The sequence below is a fragment of the Aspergillus vadensis genome, assembly GCF_003184925.1.
Source record: "Aspergillus vadensis CBS 113365 unplaced genomic scaffold BO88scaffold_3, whole genome shotgun sequence".
NCBI lineage: Eukaryota > Fungi > Ascomycota > Eurotiomycetes > Eurotiales > Aspergillaceae > Aspergillus > Aspergillus vadensis.
Genome location: NW_020292041.1, coordinates 1,527,354 through 1,544,243, shown reverse-complemented (window position 1 = coordinate 1,544,243; position 16,890 = coordinate 1,527,354). Strand labels below are relative to the sequence as shown.

Genomic DNA, 16,890 nt, shown 5'->3' with positions numbered 1-16,890 from the left:
GGTATACAGTTCCAACTATCACAATAACCAATATCTGAGATATGCCATGGCTAAAAGGGAAATAAGAAAAGGGTGGGGAAACAAGCAAATATAGAAGTAATTGAGAAAATGAAAAGAAACAGAATGTCATCATTCATAATTGTCCAACTGTAAGGGTTGACAGGTTAGATGCAATGCATCAAAGGTATTCTTATATGCGCCCGTCGACGATGACGCTCTCGTACGGTATCGAAATATCAGTAGCAACCCACGAGTCTGTGCTCTTGGTGCTGCCCATCCGAGCCAGGTTACGGATCTTGCTGCTCAGGCTCTCGTTGACACTGCGGCCCCGGCGGTGCTCAAAAGACATACGGCGTTGTTCCAGACCCGGACGGCCATCCGTGTGAAGCGTAGGTCCCGTGGTCATCGCGCGAGGTAGCAGTCGTCCGAAGTCTTCGTTGTCAATGGCGATGTCTATGGTCCCCGAAGACTCGCGTGGAGAAGCCAAAGGGGCAGTTGGGGGAGGTGGCGGTGGAGGAGGACTCAGATGTTGGAGCTCCGGCAATATGGGAGGGTTCTCGGTCTGCTGGTTTGCCATTGCATTTTCGATCGTCTCCTCTATGCTAACCGTCACAGGGGATCCGCCGTAGCTATGTCCGCCACTGTCTCGACGAGGAGCCATGCTTCGTGTTCGGCTTGTGGACCGACTTCTCGGGAGATGAGGGTTGTATCTTGGATGCATTGGGAGATTCGTTGGCACCACACCAGGCTGATGGCTTTCGGGAATTGGAACAGACATCGAACGACCGATCCGTTCAGCATCACCCTGGTATTTGGCATCACTAAGTAGGATGCCGGCGTCAGAAGGCACCGGAGGAGTCGGTGCTGTTTCTTCATACCCGTTATATTTGGGATGCTTCATGGCTTTCGGGGTTGCTGGCAGTCCCAAGGGCACACCGGACCTCGAAGAGTTTGAATCGGAGCTGCTTGGATACTCTGGAGAACCCTTGTTTGTAGCAGTCCGGTTCCGGCCAGGAGTACGCGGCGCAAAAGCATTGATGGAAAATGTCGCATTCTCCAAAGCAGAGCGACTCGGCTGCAGCTCCCCAGGAAACGGGATGTTAGGCGCCGATGGATTGCGTGCCAGCGACAGGCGCCGAGCTTCAAGCTCTGCAGCGGCAAGCTCCTTCCTCCGCTGTTCCGCAAAACTAACTTGAAGGGTAGCAGTTTGCTCCTCGTGAGCTGCCTGTGCCAGCATGCTATTGTCACTATGAGTGTTATCAACCACGTAGATGCCATCATTGGTGGCACCGCCGTTGAAGAACTCGGGCACAACTTGCTGAGCGCTCTCTGTCGGCTCGGTATCGTGGCGGCTACGAGATCTCGTTCTTGTCCACTTTGAATCAGATGGTATCTCCCCCCTCCCACCTGCACCCTTTTCAGGCCGACGACTACCGCTCCGTTGGCGGGTCCGCAACCGTTCTCTATCACTCGCAACTAGTCTCAATGCGTCTTCGGCACTGGATCCTGGCAATGGAGAAGAAGGAGATCTGGTCTCTGACTCTTGACGGTCCATACTGCGTCCTCGACTGGAAGGACCTTGATTTTCAGTACCAAGATGGTTGGCTGTGTTTCGACTGGCGGAACGGTTTTGACGGCGTTCAGAGGAGTTGCGCGAACGTGGTTTGCGCACCCTGCTAGCGCTGCGTGTTCGAGATGATGGCTTGTTGGCGGCATTGGCGTTGATCCGAGCCAGCTCCTCTGGCGACATTGGGACAGGAGATGAGGGAGAGCGTTTGGCGGGTGGAATATATCTTTTTTCGTTTCGCCCGCGTGTCTCCTGTGATGCGTTTCTAGAGCGGTACCTCCGAGTCGAGGTCTGACTGGCCGAGTCATCCGTATTCCTTCTTCCTCTTCCGTTAGGGCGGTTTCCTTGATACTTCTTCGCGTGATAGTTTGCCTCGCCTAGGCTACTGATATACGGGTCAATACTGCGGCCGCTAACGCTGGGGCTCCTAGCAGAACTGAAGCTATTTAACGTTGACGCTGGACTGCGGAAGTTGGCCAGCATCTCGGATTGGGCGTGCAAATCATTCTCCGACGCGTTGCGGTGATGAAGATTCAGCTGCAAGCCATCTGGCTTTCGGTCCCTAGTTCCGTTTCGGCTGTCTGAACGCTCCTTCAGGGCCTCAAAAACTCCAGCAGCCGGAGAAGGAAGACCCTTGATGGTGGCGAAGGTATCCCCTGTCGCTTGGACTGCGGTCTGAGGACTGGGCTTGTACTCTTCAGGGTCGTAACGGGCAGATGATAGCAAACCAAGCTGTTCGTCATCTGCTTCCTCCCCTTTCTGCTCTGATGGCTGGCTCTCGTCATTCTCTGATGTTGATCCATAGTCTAGCGCTTGTTTATTATATCCCGTGGAGGGAAACGTAGGAGGGTGTACGTCAATCGGAGTCTCCCCGATAGATGGAAGACGCCGTCTGTTGAAGGCGGGCGTGGTTGTACGTGTATTCATGGCGTTATTTATGCTCTGAATATTGTTTAGCTTGTACGACCCAAACCCACCCGGTGACAAGGCAGATTCGACAACCGCAGATTCCGCGATCGGTGTAACCCCGGGCGCATTTGTTGGTGTTCTGTCATCTGATTTCAGCCCGGGGAACTTGAAACGATTGTTGGGTTGAGAGTCAAATGAAGTAATAAGTTTCAGCGCTGGCGTCTTCGATACCGGTCTGCCATTGACAGCTGGTCTTGGGTGAGAGTTTGGAACCATCAGACTCGCTGGATTTGGATAAGGTTCCGGGGATGTCATTGGAGACCTTCTTGTGATAGCTTCTGCGAAGGATGTAGCCTGTTGCGCAGCGGGAGACGTCCATGGCTCGGAGGGCTCTGCACCCGTGCACATGAAACACCGAATCGCAAGCTGCTGCTGAGAGTGAGACACAACATGCTCACCCCATCGGCGAACCAAATACGATTGTCGCTGCCAGTCCGTAGGCATCACAAGGCATGTCATCAGTATGGCTTCCATAAAATAGTTTTGGGAGACATAGACTTCGATGGCATCGTTTCGGTCTCCCAGTCCTAGGAGTATGGTGGCTGCCGTATGGACATCTCCAATCTCCAGCAGCTTCTGGACCAAAGCTTGGCCGATCTTATTTGACTGTGATTCTCCAGACATCTGACTAAATGCCAGTAGCATCCAGTCGGTGATTGAGGCTGACCCCGAGCTGATCATGGAAAGCATATAGTCTGTATCGGATTCGCCAATCCATTGAGCAAGTAGAATGGCACTTTGACTACCTTCGGGATGGTTGCTCACTAATCACAGAATCAGTGAATTTGGAAGAACAATATCTAGTGAGTGCAGATTGGAACATACGTTCATCCCTAATCAAACCTTCAATATCTCCATCGAAGCCAAATACAACACTCAACATCTGTTGGCGTAGATCATCCGGCGTGAGGCGAGACTCGTCAAGGGGTTGATGGTGTCCATAAGGCACATCATTGAGGCGTGCACGCGTAAAAGGGAATAGATCTACTGGCTTTTCGGCAGGACTAAGCTGCACCTCATTCCTCAGCCGTGAACCGGCGCGGGAGCTTTTTGTTGACGACATTGAAACAGACGAGGCGTAGGCATAGGAAGCCCCGGATGGCTGGGGTGTTTCTCTCCCGGATGCTGAAGTTAGGGAGAACGATGTGGTGGTCTGACCGGACCTACTGGGTGGTGAGAACGGGATCTTGTGCATTCCCGAGGAAGCCTTTGAGCTAACGGAGTTCGTGACCGAGTTGGAATGACTCCTATTCACAGGGCTCGCGACATCGGCACGCTGTTGACGCACAGCTTCGATTCCATTCGTGTCGAACGGGGTCCTTCGAGAGCCAAACATCGCACCAGACTCCCTCATGTTTGGCGGTTCCTGCAAGGTGCGTAATCTCGGTTGCTCTGTGGGTGGTGGCAAAGCCCCAGCGGGGGCATGTTGCACATTCGCGACCATGGCAGGGCTGTCTATGTCGTACTGCTGGACAGTGTATTGAGGACCAAGGGTGAATAGTGTGGCGGTCGGTCCATAGTTGGCAAAGCCACGTGGGTTGTCGATGGTGGGGATGGGCTCATACGTGACGTGCTTTGTTCTGACATCCCAAGCCCACGTTTCACTGTTGATGGTGTTTAGCCTCGTAACCCGAGGGAAGATGGCGGGCGCCTGCTTACCCTTCAAGGAACTGCACAATCCTACCATTCTTCGACCAAGCCATCCACTTCGGTTCAGTGGCTGGGGAGCCATCAGACCTCTTGAGCACTCTAATAACGCGTGGGGCTTCTTTCTGCGGCGGTTTTGCTACACTCCAAACTCTCAGATCACCATTGGCCGCCAAAGTGGCTAGCATATCTGACTTCTGCTTAGATGAGGACGCATGCCACGCTAACGAGATTATCGCCGATGGTCCTCGCGAAGTGGACATGGTGTGTAATATGCTGAAGGTTGGGTGCAGTGTTGCGAGCATTATCGAACCATTTTGGTAACTACGCCAATCCGTTAGACCATTCAAGTAACCACTAGGCACAGTTCACATACCCAATAGCATATGTTCGACAATCCGTAGCGGGGGCTAGAGCGGTAATGGGATCAAAGATGGTGCGGCAGGAAACATGCTCGGAAGTAGATGGCTCAAATATAATCACGTCTCCCTTTTCATTACCTGCAGAAGGTTGTGAGAACTTGTTTACAGAGGAAACATGTCTTTCTGGGAGGGAGGGGTGTTACCAAAGGCTACATTCCCATTCCGCATCCAGGCGGCAACCTTGAGCTGTTCGAAGGAGGCGAACCTGGCGAGTACGCTCCCTGTGAACAGGTCCCATACTATTGCAGTCTGACTGACATCGTAACTGACCACCAGCCTTCCCGCACCGCGCTCGCTCACATTATCCACATATATGAAGCCGATGTCGTCCTGGTGGTTTTCGAAGCGTCGTTCGAGCGCCAAAGTATCGTGGTGGAGACATACAATCACCGAGCCCTGCGCATATAGGAGTAAAGACGCGGTTGACGCACATGGCTCAAGCCGGGCAGGGGAAGTCTGTGGCTGTGTTGACACTGGGGGCGCGGCAGGCTTCATTCTCGAAGGTCGAGGATCTGGGACTTGGACTGGATTTCTGTTCCATGATAATTCGACCATTGTTTCGACCGTACCACAGAGATATTCCTGAACAGGGTGCTGGAATTGTTTGACTCGTGTTCCTTGTCCCAATCCCAAGCTCTGTCTCCAGACAAGCAGGTATCAATTGCTCGGTCTAGGCACAGGTCACTTCTAGAGCGATTATATAAGTGGCGGTGGCGGCGTGACAATGGACACAGGCGCTATTCAGGCCAAAATGAGCAATGGTAATTATAAACCTCCCATTGGCACGTAAAAGAAGACGAGATCAAGCTGCGCGAATCCCGCCCAAGACAGCCAACGAAATTTCACTGCTCCAAATGCCTACCGAATCAAGAACACAAGCGTCAAAGTGTTCTCAAAAGACATTTGACTATGGATTTGAGGAGACCAGAGTCAGAGTATTGATATACGACTTAAAAGAACAACCAGAACGACGGCCTCTCGTCCCAACAGACTTGGGGTTATGGGGTGGCAAGAAAGAAGCGAGGTTGTAGCAGGGTACAGCGACAGATATGATGGTGATAGCGCGCTAAATCCGAGCCGAACAAAAAGGCAGACGCACAAAAATGCAAGTGAAAGACAAAGAATGATGCAGTGGAACGACCAGGGATACGACGCACTAGGCAGGCTACCACGTTGCTGGCACGAATTGTGGAGGGGGAAAGATAATAAGGAAGACCAGGGCAGAGGCGGGGAGGGAAGCAGAAAGTAAAATGGAAAGCGATTGCACTAACAACAATGACAGGATTCACACGAGCATGGACTGATAGTCGTGCTCTGGCCCTGTGGACTCTTAATCCTTATTATTCTCCAGATGGCGCCAGCCTTGAGAGGCTATTGTGTGGTTGTAGAAAACAGTTACCTGTGAAATCTGAGACGTCTCCGAAGGCAGCGGAGAGAGTCGATCGAAATCTCTAGCCATCAAGCAACACGAGCTAGCGCCAAGGGGAGTGGACGGCGCTTCCATGGACCAGGATATCATCGATATGGGACGAGCAGGGCGTTCAACGACCTAATTAGCGGACGAGGGCAAATAAGACCCGTCGAGCGGCATGAGGAGCTGTCGGTGGCTCCAGCAGCGGCACACCAACAAGCATGCAGCAGCGGGACATGGGAGCCAGAGTGCAAAGCAGACTGCCAGTCGATCCTGCCGCGTCTGACCAGGGGGGGGCTGTGAGAGGAGTTCAGTCTCCTTCGTGTTACGCCGTTGGCAGGCTAACCAGGAGCTATAGGAAGATCAAGCGGGCTAATCATCGAGCAATGCCGCCCACAATCAACATGAAGCGCAATCAGTGGAAAGGAAAGAGTTTGAGACTAAAATGGAGGAGATTAGATGAGCGCCAATTGTTGCACCGATCAGAGGTGGGCGGGAAACATGGGGGGGTGAGAAAGAGAGAGAGAGAAGTGTACGGGGGCCATACTAGTGAGGTGAGTAAGTTAGTAGTATGGAGTCGCGGTGGTGGTTAGATTCAATCCTATTGCATGCGTCCGTTTTTTCCCAGGCGGGGCTGGAGTGGTACCAGTGACTTTAGTTACCACTAAGATTCAGTATGGGAGGTAGAAGTATACAGGACCTTACCCAAGGGGAGTTCTGCATGGCCAGCGGCTGCTGTCAGGGACCTTTCCCGCCGGCTCCTCAAGCCTGATTGGCTTCCGGACTGCAGAGGGCGTTTCTTCACGCTGCAGGCCTCATCACTCGGTTGTGCCAATCAGCGCCCGCACCCGCCCTAGAGTCGCCCTCAAGTGACCTGCTCGGCGCGTAAATGAGCACTCTGACTGGTATCGTCAATGCATCCCCTCGACTGCTCAACCCATGTGGCCAGTAGGATTGTGGCTAATCTTGGGTGATGTGCAGTGGGACTTCGAATCACATCCCTCGACGGGCTGGGGACGGAACTACTGAGGTACGTGATATACTTGGGTACTTACGTGGATGTGAACACTGAAATAGTACGCAGAAGGACCGAAATAAGCAGGAAACATACTAAAATCATCCCTTAAGATGTGGAAATGGGAGGGCGCATCCCAGGTGATGTCCTTGAACCTTGAATAAAAACTGAAAGAGCCATCACTACATGTGCTGTAAGGCCGCCCATGATCGTTACCATGATCTAGATTGCGCTCACCCTTCACGAAATGGACAGAGTGGCGCTACATAGTATGATATACTATGGCGGTGTAGAAACCGCTGGTACTCAGGTTCACAGGACTACTCCCACGGGTTTTTCCACACTGATAATATACATTGGTATCATGAATGGGAACATCATCACCGTGTACACAACTAGAGACGTTTCCTTTGGGAAGGCCGGATAATACCCAAGATGGTCGCAGTATAACGTACATTTATCGGCGATTTTTTTGACACTTACAGAGCTAACGATCTGAACGGTCGGTCACAGTCGGAGCTGGTGAGACAACAATACTACGCACACCCGGTAAGAAAGTATACGGAGTATGGAGTCCGAAATAGCCCTTCCACAGATGGACACGGCCTGTGCATGCAATGTGATGTGATTAAGTAGGAGCTGCGCTGTGACTGGTGTCCTTCGGGACTAGTGGGAGGTCCCAGGGCTTAGACATTGCGGGGTGGTTGAGGAGCTCGGACGGTGATGAGATTTTGCCTCTTCCTTGGATGTGATAAGAAAAGCGTCGGGAGACGCAGGCATTCGGCCCATGCTAATCCTGGCGGACTGAGACTGACTGACATTTATCACCCAACAAGATACCTTGTGCATGGTAGGATTCAGTCTGTGTCACGCTCGGAACAATGGCATTGTGGTCATCCAATATCTCAATTAGAGCCAGAGTGCAACTGCACACTTGGGCCTTTACGTTGCTTTCGATGATGCCAACGAGAACCACAAGAAGCTCTAGACTTCGCGACAGGGTACTGCCATTTCCAGTTAGACGGACGGAGATGCCGTGCAACGCGACAGGCGGTCACGGGTAGATCACATGATACGGAACTGCTTGGCTCTGGCTATCGCGGCAAAATATCGGCCCGTGATCTGGATTTCCGCCTTCTCCAAAATCTTTTGGGTTCAACGATATCGATAGCAACGAATATCGATCCCATTCTCCGCTGCTTTACTTTTTCTCCCTGTTTAGCGGTCAAGTCTTATTGTAAACAAAATGGGTGTGCAAAAGAAGACTCGCAAGTTCGCGCAGGTATGATTACAAGGCTTTGCAGCTGATACGGAACGGAGACTGATCCTACTGAATCTATAGATGAAGCGCGCCATCAAGGCCCGCGATGAGCGACTGAAGAAGCCGGAAGCGAAGAAGGAGACGCCTAAGGAGGATCAGCTGACTCGCCAAGTCACCCAAGCCCCTTCGAACATGTTCTTTGCCGCAAATACTGCCCTTGGCCCTCCCTACCACGTGCTGGTCGATACCAACTTTGTTTCCCACGCTATCCGAGCGAAGCAGGATCTACTTACTTCGATGATGGACCTGTGAGTTGCACACAATATCTGGGCTTTGGACATCTGCTAAGACTAGCTGTAGGCTATACGCGAAGTGTGTTCCGACCTTCTCAGACTGCACCATTGCGGAATTGGAAAAGCTGGGTGACAAGTACCGCCTCGCACTTCGGGTTGCCAAAGACCCTCGGTGGTCTAGGGTCAAGTGCTCTCACAAGGGTACCTATGCAGATGACTGTATTGTGGATCGGGTGAGTGGTTACTCAAACCCTTCTTTTGGGGTAGCACAGCGCGCTAACGGCTCTTGTAGGTGACGAAGCATAGAATTTACATTGTGGCGACCAACGATCAAGATCTGTGTCGCCGTCTGCGCAAGATTCCTGGTGTGCCCATCATGAAGGTTGCAAGGGGCAAATTCACCATCGAGAAGCTGCCCGATGCTTTGGATTAAGCCTTGGTTTTTTCGGATTGCTGAAAGAAATGGCAAAAGAGAAGATGTGTGTTTGATACCACGCCATAGCACGACGTTTCATGAAGATATACCCAATTACCGCTTACTAGCGGACGCGGATTCAGTTCGTCTTCAGCCTACAAACGGGGAGCTCGTCTGGTCCCGCTGCGTCCGAGCACGATCATCCTGTCTGATGCAGTACAAGTCAATGCGATGGCAACACTACCTGGCAGGCCGGCTCGAGTTGCACATTGGCTTGCGACGTGCATGAGCCTCGGCTGGTCCATCTTGATGACCAGATTGTCCCGACGACTGCCATGAGTCCATGCGCGCGGTGGACGTGACCAAGCGAGACAGGCGGAAGCCGATCTTCGGAGAGCTTAGATAGCAGATAGATAGATGGTCAGTGTCGGCGGTCCTAGCCTCGATACTTGAAGCTAGAACCGAAAAAAATACTTTAATAATGCGCTTTATAACCTCCACGTTTACTCCGGTATACTAGTTATATTTCGTATCTATCCCCGAACAATAGATAGTTGTCCGGGTGATTCTGTACGCAATCAGGCCATGGCCCCATCACCAATCACCCAACTGCATAACTATCTACAGTAATTAAAAGCATTCAACCAAAAGAGGAACGATTGATGGTTATAAAAGGCCGCAAAGTATGACTCAATGCCCCCTCCGCGTGCGGGGAGCCGGTTCCAGAAACGCTTATCATCCCCTCAATCCCCGCCAACAACAACAACATCATCATCGCCAAACCACTTACTTACATACACACAATTCAACCAATATACAAACAAATACCAGCCACAGCATAATGACTGAAAAAGAAACCATCGTAGTAATAGGGTACGTCATTTATCAATCCCAACGTCACCAAAACACCACTAACCACCCTACCCATTGCAACCAAACAGAGCCGGCATAATCGGCCTCTCCACAGCCCTCTACATCCAACAACACCTCTCCCCATCCCAACGCGTTCTACTCGCAGCCCGGGACTTCCCCCACAGCACATCCCTCAACTACGCCTCACCCTGGGCAGGCGCCCACTATCGTCCCGTCCCCGGCTCCAACGCCCAACACACTCGAGAGGAAGCACAAGCCCGCCGCACCTACGCACACTTCAGGACACTCGCGGCCCAGGAACCGGGTGCGGGCGTCCAGTCCATCACTGGCATCGAGTACCTCGAGAACCCGCCGGCGGAGTACCTCGACGAGAAGAACATCCAGGCTGTGTATGGGCATCTGAATGGGTTTGAGTACTTACGGCCCGAGGAGGTGCCGGGGGATGTGAAGTGGGGAGTGAGGTATAACACATTCGTGGTGAATTCACCGGTGTATTGTGCGTGGTTGCTGCGGGAGTTTGTCTTGAGGGGTGGGGAGGTGAAGGAGTATACGTTTGTGGATTTGAGGGAGGGGTTTTATCTTGCGGAGAGGGTGGGGGCGGTGGTTAATTGTTCTGGGTTGGGGTTTGGGGATGAAAAGAGTTATATTATTCGGGGTGAGTGATGATGGTGGTGAAGGTGAGGGTGATTGATGGTAATGGCTGACTGACTGACTATTCAGGGCAAACGTGTCTTGTGAGGAATCCGTGCTCGGCGACTATTACTCGACAGAATAGCGATGGCTCGTGGTCTTTCTGTATTCCGCGCCCGTTGGGTGGTGGGACGATTATCGGGGGCACGAAGCAGCCGCATAATTGGGATCCTAATCCGTCAATGCAAACACGGGCCCAGCTACTGGCGAATGCTGCTAAGTGGTTTCCCTTCAAGGAGGGAAGGAAAGGAGAGTTCGATGTTATTCGTGATATTGTTGGTCGTCGACCAGCACGAGAAGGTGGCATGAGAATTGAAGTGGAGAAGATGCAGCAAAGTCAGGAAGTGATTGTTCATGCATACGGAGCTGGGGGTCGTGGGTTTGAGTTATCATGGGGTGTGGCGGAGGATGTTTACGATTTGATGCGACAAGAAGGACTGCTAAAGGAAAAGGCCTCGCTATAATGTCCACTTGTGAGGTCCGCGTTACTACGGAGATTTTTCGACTATAGCGCTAGAGCAAGCATATTCGGCATACAAAGCTATAATTGGAACGCTACATGGCAGCTGCGACTTCAGTAAAAGAAAGATGATACAACTTTTCGTCTATTGTTCGTAACATTACTTATCAATGATTATGGTCGCCATGGACACCAAAGCATATCCAAACATCGGAAGGCTCAGTCACACAGGTCAAGACTCCCGGTCGCCAGCGGGTCGCTTGAAGATGTGTTTAGATTCTTTTGAGGCTCACATTGACAGAGTACGGTTGCTTGAAGGCCAGCATTGTCAACAGGTATATATGTCGTGTGCGTGGCCCTTGGGATCGTTCTGGGCTAAATCAGTAAGTTTTAGAGGACACTAACGGCACTCATACCTGATGCCGGGTCGGACTGTCTATGGCGAAGGAGCCAATGGGGCCCAATTGCTGGGTTGAGTGTTTCCGCAAATCTTGAGATGATCATCCGGTATGGTCATGTTCTGCAGCTGGTCCGGCGCTTCGATAATGATCGCCATGAGGCGGATTTCGACGTGCCACTCAATGTGGCAGTGGAACATCCAGATGCGTAATTGACCGATCAACGTCAGTTTGGAGACACCAACTTGTAGGGAGGGAATACTTATCAGGATTCATTGCACGGAATCTAATTACGAAATGTCCCATGGGCTCCACCATGAGCGTATCTCGGCGCATGGGAGTGGCAGAAACGTTGCGGTAGCCATCGAAGAAGCCACCGTACGGGTAAGTGCGCTGGAGCACCTGGAAATCGTGACCGTGGAGATGCCACGGGTGGAGATTGTCATGGTGGTTGTTGAGAACGATTTCCACCACATCACCATAATTTACGACGAAAGGGTTCACATCTCCATAGAGTTCTGGGTCCAAGCAGGCCTCGGGGTCAGAATAGATGGCAGTGTACAGCGTGGGCGAGTCGGGGGCGTTGTATGTCATGTTGTTGATGCTGTAGGCTGGCTTTCCATCTACTGTGGTTGGGTAGACGTCGAAGATGAATTGGTGTTGTATGGGGTCGATCAGAGGAAGATTGTCTATCGGTTTCAAGGTCACATCGTCGAGGAAGTCCAGACTTGCATTATTGACATGAATGATGGGCGCAGGAGGCAAAGGAGCATCCTCGTTGTACATGAGCCATGCGGTGCCGTTGGGATTGTACCCTTGAGGGGGGCTTCTTCCCTCTTGAACGAACATCTCATCGATATCGAGACCGTCCCAGATCGCATAGTTCTTGCTAGTGTCATTTTTGGTGGTGAGAAGGATGTCGACTCGTTGTCCAACGGCCACACGCAGATACTGGGGTTGAAGGAAATGCGGCTCCACTGCGATGCCATCCATACCAACAATGGTCATGTCGTGGTCGTCAATGACGAGCGCATGCCCGGGAAAGTTGCCCATGCAGACAACGTGGATCAGGTAAGTCGTGCCGGGCTTAACGCTGATCTTGGTGTTGTGCATGTCATTGAACAAAATCGCATCAGGTAGCGGCTCTAGACCTCCGTAGGGGGCATGGTCTCCTGGAACTATGAATTGATCGAGCAAGACGGGTATCTGTACATGATACCAATCGGATAAGGTGAGAGTCATCTCCTCGTCATAGTGATACGGTTTAGGAACATTGTCGTGCACAATGATGGGACCGCGCAGCCCGTCAGGATACTGACCGGGCTCGTGCGAGTGATACCAATAGGTACCGGTTTGGTTCATCTAGATCCATGGGTCAGATGGCGCCCTTCAGGTACTGATCCAGCAAGCATGCTCAGCTTACCGGAACAATGTAGCGCATGCGCTGGTTGGGGTGGAGCTCGCATTGGGTGACTCCTGGGACACCGTCCATGTAACCATTGTAGTTCTGATGCAGACCATGCCAATGGATTCCGGTGGACTCGTTACCCAGCCCGTTGTACACGTCGACGATGAGGTTATCGCCAACATCGACGTCAATCTGAGGACAAGGCCAATGCCCGTTAATGCCGATCACAGGCCTCGCATACCCATCCGGTGCTGCAGTGACCCAAGTTATATTCCAATCCAGATACACATCTTTGCTCAATGCCTGTTGGACGAACCCGTACAGGCCGAGCGTTATGAGGGTTCGGATCATTGCCGCGGCTTCGAGTATAGCATTCACCGGATGCGGGCGCAGACTTTTGGAGCAATTCCTGAAGGGAGGTCGAAAATAAGTATGTACAGAAAATTGCTCGGGCTACTATATTATGCACAAAAAGTTAGATCAGCCCGCGGAGCAATCAGGAGAGCAACCCTTGGCGATATGGATGCCTCGTCGGTGTCGCCGCCTCGGCATCAGATACAAACAAACATTTCTCGCATGGCCGGACAGCAAGCCTACAAATGAGCCGATCCGATGCGAGTCGTGCTTTCAGTCGCCGCCCGGGAGAAATCATTCCAGCATAGACATAGAATGCGAGCATGTAACCTGTCCTTGCTTCAAGGGATGAGGAAGGAGAAGTAGGGAGTCGACTAGCTCCTCCTACATGCAGATACCTTCCCGGTTCAGAGATGCAGGATGCCCCGGCAAGAAAATTCCTGAGGTATTGGCACGCTTGTCTGGCTGTGGATCGCTGGATATATTGACGCCTAATGGCGGTTACTTCAGCTATGAAGGGGGTCAAATCTCAAGGCACTGTACGATGGAGGTCCGCGCTACTGATGCAATGAGGCACTTCCTTCAACGTCGTTATCTGTAAGCTAGCTCATGATGCCTTCCCTAAAGTTTCCATACTTTGTGTTTCCCTTCTCGTGCCAATAAAGCTTTGGAAGTCTGCGGCCTAGGGATACATGGCCTCTTCTGGGAAGCATATCTGCTTTGTCATGACCGACGATAGCACGGCGCAGGGACCGAGACCTTGAACCAGCGAACAATCCTTCCTCGTCCAGACCGGGGCAGCGGGCATTGGAATGCGCCTTCCGCCTTGGAATCGGGGGGATGCAAGGCATTCACTCGATGAGAAGACTACCATGTTGGAATATGCCCTGTTCACCCAAAGGCAGTACATATTTGGGTCCACCAGGTGGCTACCACGATGTTCTCAACATCAAGCACTTACATGAAGTATTTCTAACTCTAGTTAAGTTGCAATGAGTACAACATGTACGCCAACCAATCACATCCATTCTCGGCAATCGACCGCTTCGATCTACTTCAACCGTACAGCAACACATACTTCAAGAAGTTTAGGCGCCCGAATTAGCGGTCTCTTCCCTTCCAAGTAGAAACTCTTGGTTGGTCTCGAACATGGATGCCTGGGAGTCGGAGCATGAGCCGGTATAGCGGAAGGTCGTCAACATGGCACACTGCAGGCAAGGGAGTTTCAGATACGGCCACCTAAAGCAAACTCTCATCCCAACCTCTGTCAGCGGAACAGCGTGTCAAGCCTTACCGATTGTCCGAGACCCGAGACAGACGGTGACGCCCCTTGATCCCTCAACAGCTGTGGATTGGTCAGCCCCCCTGCGTTTGTAGCCCTAAGCACCCTCGATAGTTGGTTCTGATGTCACAAGATTTGGAGGAGAGTTCATGTGCACCCCAATCGGCAGGTTTCGCCGTGAGGACCTTACATTGAATGAGTTACGTTTAAAAGGGTTCTTCAATGCTGTCTCCCTCCTGATCTGTACATATTCCCACCGTCTACTCAAGACTGGACGACACGAGCAAGAAAACACCATGGCCCCTTGGATCCTCGGCGAGAAGTTCAACACCGTTTACCCTCACAAGGGCTCTATCAAAGCTCTCTGGGAAACTAAGTGGAAGTTTGCAGTAAGTTTTTGCTGGTGGTCGGCATCACCACCCCTTGCTCAGCGGTTGGCCAGCCGTCAGGCAGTCCTTATCTAACGTAGCATGCAGTGTGAAAAATCCGTCTACCCATTCCACGACGGTGCCATTGAAGACTTTCGACCTATTTTCCAGAAGCTTATTGATGTAGGTTGTCATGATCTTGCCATGTGCCCCTTATTAGCGCAAGGGTAACATGCTATTCTATGATAGGAAAACATCAACGATGCCTACACAGATGCCTACACACAGGCTTTCTTCCCGGTTGCTGAGGCCCTGGAGAATAAGGCCTCGGCTGCTTTGAACAACAACAATGTGGAGATGGCCTCTGACCTGCTCCGTAGAGCCGCTGTGGTCTACCGTATCTCCCGCTTCCCCTATGTCGATCCGACTAGAGAGGATATCAAAAAAGAGGCCTTCAACCGACAGAAGAAGGTGTATTTGAAGGCAGCTTCTTTTTGGAAGCCCACCATCCAGGAGGTCATCATCCCGCACAAGCATAAGTCGGCCACCGACGGTGCCTATGTTCCCCTCTTCGTTCGTGTCCCGGAACATGCGACGGCAGAGAACCCTGTCCCAGTTGTTGTGCTAATGACTGGCCTGGATGGATACCGCCCCGACAACAGTCAGCGCACCCATGAGATCATCAACCGGGGTTGGGCGACAGTTATCTGCGAAATTCCCGGTACCGCGGACTCGCCTGCCGACCCCAGCGACCCCAAGTCGGCGGACCGTCAATGGACCACCGTTCTCGACTACATGGCGACTCGTCCGGAGTTCGACATGTCCCGGGTTGCTGCCTGGGGTCTAAGTGCCGGTGGATTCTACGCCATCCGGGCTGCACATACCCATCGTGATCGCTTCGTGGGAACCCTCGCCCACGGACCGGGGTGCCATTACTTCCTGGACCCCGAGTGGTTGAGCCGTGTCGATGACCACGAGTATCCATTCCTGTAAGTACTATGACTTCATCTGCAATTGCCAGAGACACTAATGACGCCTTCGATAGGCTCACTCCTGCCTGGGCCAAGAAGTACGGCTACTCCAACCCGGAGGATTTCAAGAAGAATGGCCAGAAGAAGTTCTCTCTTCTCGAGACTGGCATCTTGGATCAGCCTAGCTGCAGACTGTTGCTGCTCAACGTAAGCCTAATACCCCTCAAAATTCCAGATTGAATACTAACCCATGCCATGCAGGGTGTGGATGATGGCGTCACCCCCATTGAAGACTGCCTGATGCTCTTCAACCACGGAAGTCCCAAAGAGGGAAGGTCAGTCATCTCCTTGCAATTTTGGATTTACCTAGTACCTAACCATCACCTTCCACAGATTCTTCCACGGTCTCCCTCACATGGGGTACCCTCACAGTCTGGTCCCGTCGTACAAGTGGTTCGAGGATGTTCTGCGCTCACCCCAGGAGCCTCTCAAGAACTAGAAAGAAGGGTTGTTTCCAACGCGTCGTACATGTATAAATACTCAACATATATGTGAACGGCCAACTATGCACTGAACGATCGACAATGAAAGCGATGACTGCAATGAGATGAGAACATGGGTATCTCGTACTTGGTCTGCACAATCTTCACATGTCACTTTAGTAGTAAAATCAGGTTCTGATTACCTTTCTGCCTGTCTGCGTGATCACAATGTCTTGACCGGAATTTTGTTAAGCATTGGCAATTTGACTTTCGGTATTCTGGTCCCCAAGCTTTAAAAGAAGGTTCTGAGGTCACTGCACTCAGGGCTATAATTTGACTCTCTCAGAAAGGTCATGGTCATTGACCCCCATACAATGACCCCAGATCCCCCCCCCCGAGGAGGAGATCTGAGACATGGATTCAATAGTCACGAATTTAAGTTATCTCCAGACCCTGCTTGAGAGTAGCTTAAGTTTCCAAGACAGTTTCACTTTCCCAACCCCCTTGCAGATACTATATGTTCCCATGTCTTTAGCAGTAACTTACGCTCAGACATGGTTTCAAACTCAATGGCTTATCCCCCCGCTCGCTTCCCCTCTTTACT

The 16,890-nt window shown here is 51.8% G+C and overlaps 5 protein-coding genes across 5 annotated transcripts; 3 read left to right on the top strand and 2 right to left on the bottom strand.

Moving 5' to 3' along the window:
* Positions 1-190: 190 nt before the first annotated feature.
* BO88DRAFT_382093 (WD domain, G-beta repeat protein) lies at positions 191-5,315 on the bottom strand (the record flags this gene model as incomplete). Its single annotated transcript, XM_025704612.1, has 5 exons — positions 4,749-5,315; positions 4,560-4,683; positions 4,196-4,507; positions 3,362-4,140; positions 191-3,300 (listed from the first exon to the last, which is right to left on the bottom strand). The coding sequence occupies exons 1-5, from the start codon at positions 5,158-5,160 to the stop codon at positions 191-193; spliced, it is 4,737 nt and encodes a 1,578-aa protein (XP_025566808.1). The 5' UTR covers positions 5,161-5,315.
* Positions 5,316-7,831: 2,516 nt separating this feature from the next.
* BO88DRAFT_441501 (Fcf1-domain-containing protein) lies at positions 7,832-11,114 on the top strand. The gene is made up of 6 exons (XM_025709884.1): positions 7,832-8,313; positions 8,374-8,600; positions 8,653-8,818; positions 8,878-8,950; positions 9,944-10,528; positions 10,594-11,114. The coding sequence occupies exons 1-6, from the start codon at positions 8,278-8,280 to the stop codon at positions 11,025-11,027; spliced, it is 1,521 nt and encodes a 506-aa protein (XP_025566807.1). The 5' UTR covers positions 7,832-8,277; the 3' UTR covers positions 11,028-11,114.
* A 48-nt stretch (positions 11,115-11,162) lies between these two features.
* abr1 (multicopper oxidase abr1) lies at positions 11,163-13,391 on the bottom strand. Its single transcript, XM_025706008.1, has 4 exons — positions 12,845-13,391; positions 11,688-12,783; positions 11,440-11,629; positions 11,163-11,393 (listed from the first exon to the last, which is right to left on the bottom strand). The coding sequence occupies exons 1-3, from the start codon at positions 13,178-13,180 to the stop codon at positions 11,460-11,462; spliced, it is 1,602 nt and encodes a 533-aa protein (XP_025566806.1). The 5' UTR covers positions 13,181-13,391; the 3' UTR covers positions 11,163-11,393; positions 11,440-11,459.
* Positions 13,392-14,722: 1,331 nt separating this feature from the next.
* On the top strand, positions 14,723-16,331 carry ayg1 (heptaketide hydrolyase ayg1). The gene is made up of 6 exons (XM_025706007.1): positions 14,723-14,854; positions 14,942-15,016; positions 15,083-15,822; positions 15,879-16,011; positions 16,066-16,139; positions 16,198-16,331. The coding sequence occupies exons 1-6, from the start codon at positions 14,762-14,764 to the stop codon at positions 16,301-16,303; spliced, it is 1,221 nt and encodes a 406-aa protein (XP_025566805.1). The 5' UTR covers positions 14,723-14,761; the 3' UTR covers positions 16,304-16,331.
* Positions 16,196-16,714, top strand: BO88DRAFT_402068 (uncharacterized protein). The gene has a single exon (XM_025706006.1). The coding sequence runs from the start codon at positions 16,412-16,414 to the stop codon at positions 16,580-16,582; it is 171 nt and encodes a 56-aa protein (XP_025566804.1). The 5' UTR covers positions 16,196-16,411; the 3' UTR covers positions 16,583-16,714.
* The last annotated feature ends 176 nt before the right edge of the window (positions 16,715-16,890 follow it).

Bases quoted from the DNA above. Each gene is read 5' to 3' on its own strand.
- BO88DRAFT_441501 (XM_025709884.1), top strand. From the start codon at position 8,278: ATGGGTGTGCAAAAGAAGACTCGCAAGTTCGCGCAG. The intron at 8,314-8,373 runs GTATGATTACAA...CTGAATCTATAG, and splicing joins AGACTCGCAAGTTCGCGCAG to ATGAAGCGCGCCATCAAGGC. The intron at 10,529-10,593 runs GTGAGTGATGAT...CTGACTATTCAG, and splicing joins AAAGAGTTATATTATTCGGG to GGCAAACGTGTCTTGTGAGG.
- abr1 (XM_025706008.1), bottom strand. From the start codon at position 13,180: ATGATCCGAACCCTCATAACGCTCGGCCTGTACGGGTTCGTCCAACAG. The intron at 12,784-12,844 runs GTAAGCTGAGCA...CCATGGATCTAG, and splicing joins GCATGCGCTACATTGTTCCG to ATGAACCAAACCGGTACCTA. The intron at 11,630-11,687 runs ATAAGTATTCCC...TCGGTCAATTAC, and splicing joins ATTCCGTGCAATGAATCCTG to GCATCTGGATGTTCCACTGC.
- ayg1 (XM_025706007.1), top strand. From the start codon at position 14,762: ATGGCCCCTTGGATCCTCGGCGAGAAGTTCAACACCGTTTACCCTCAC. The intron at 15,823-15,878 runs GTAAGTACTATG...CGCCTTCGATAG, and splicing joins GACCACGAGTATCCATTCCT to GCTCACTCCTGCCTGGGCCA. The intron at 16,140-16,197 runs GTCAGTCATCTC...CACCTTCCACAG, and splicing joins GGAAGTCCCAAAGAGGGAAG to ATTCTTCCACGGTCTCCCTC.
- BO88DRAFT_402068 (XM_025706006.1), top strand. From the start codon at position 16,412: ATGAGAACATGGGTATCTCGTACTTGGTCTGCACAATCTTCACATGTC.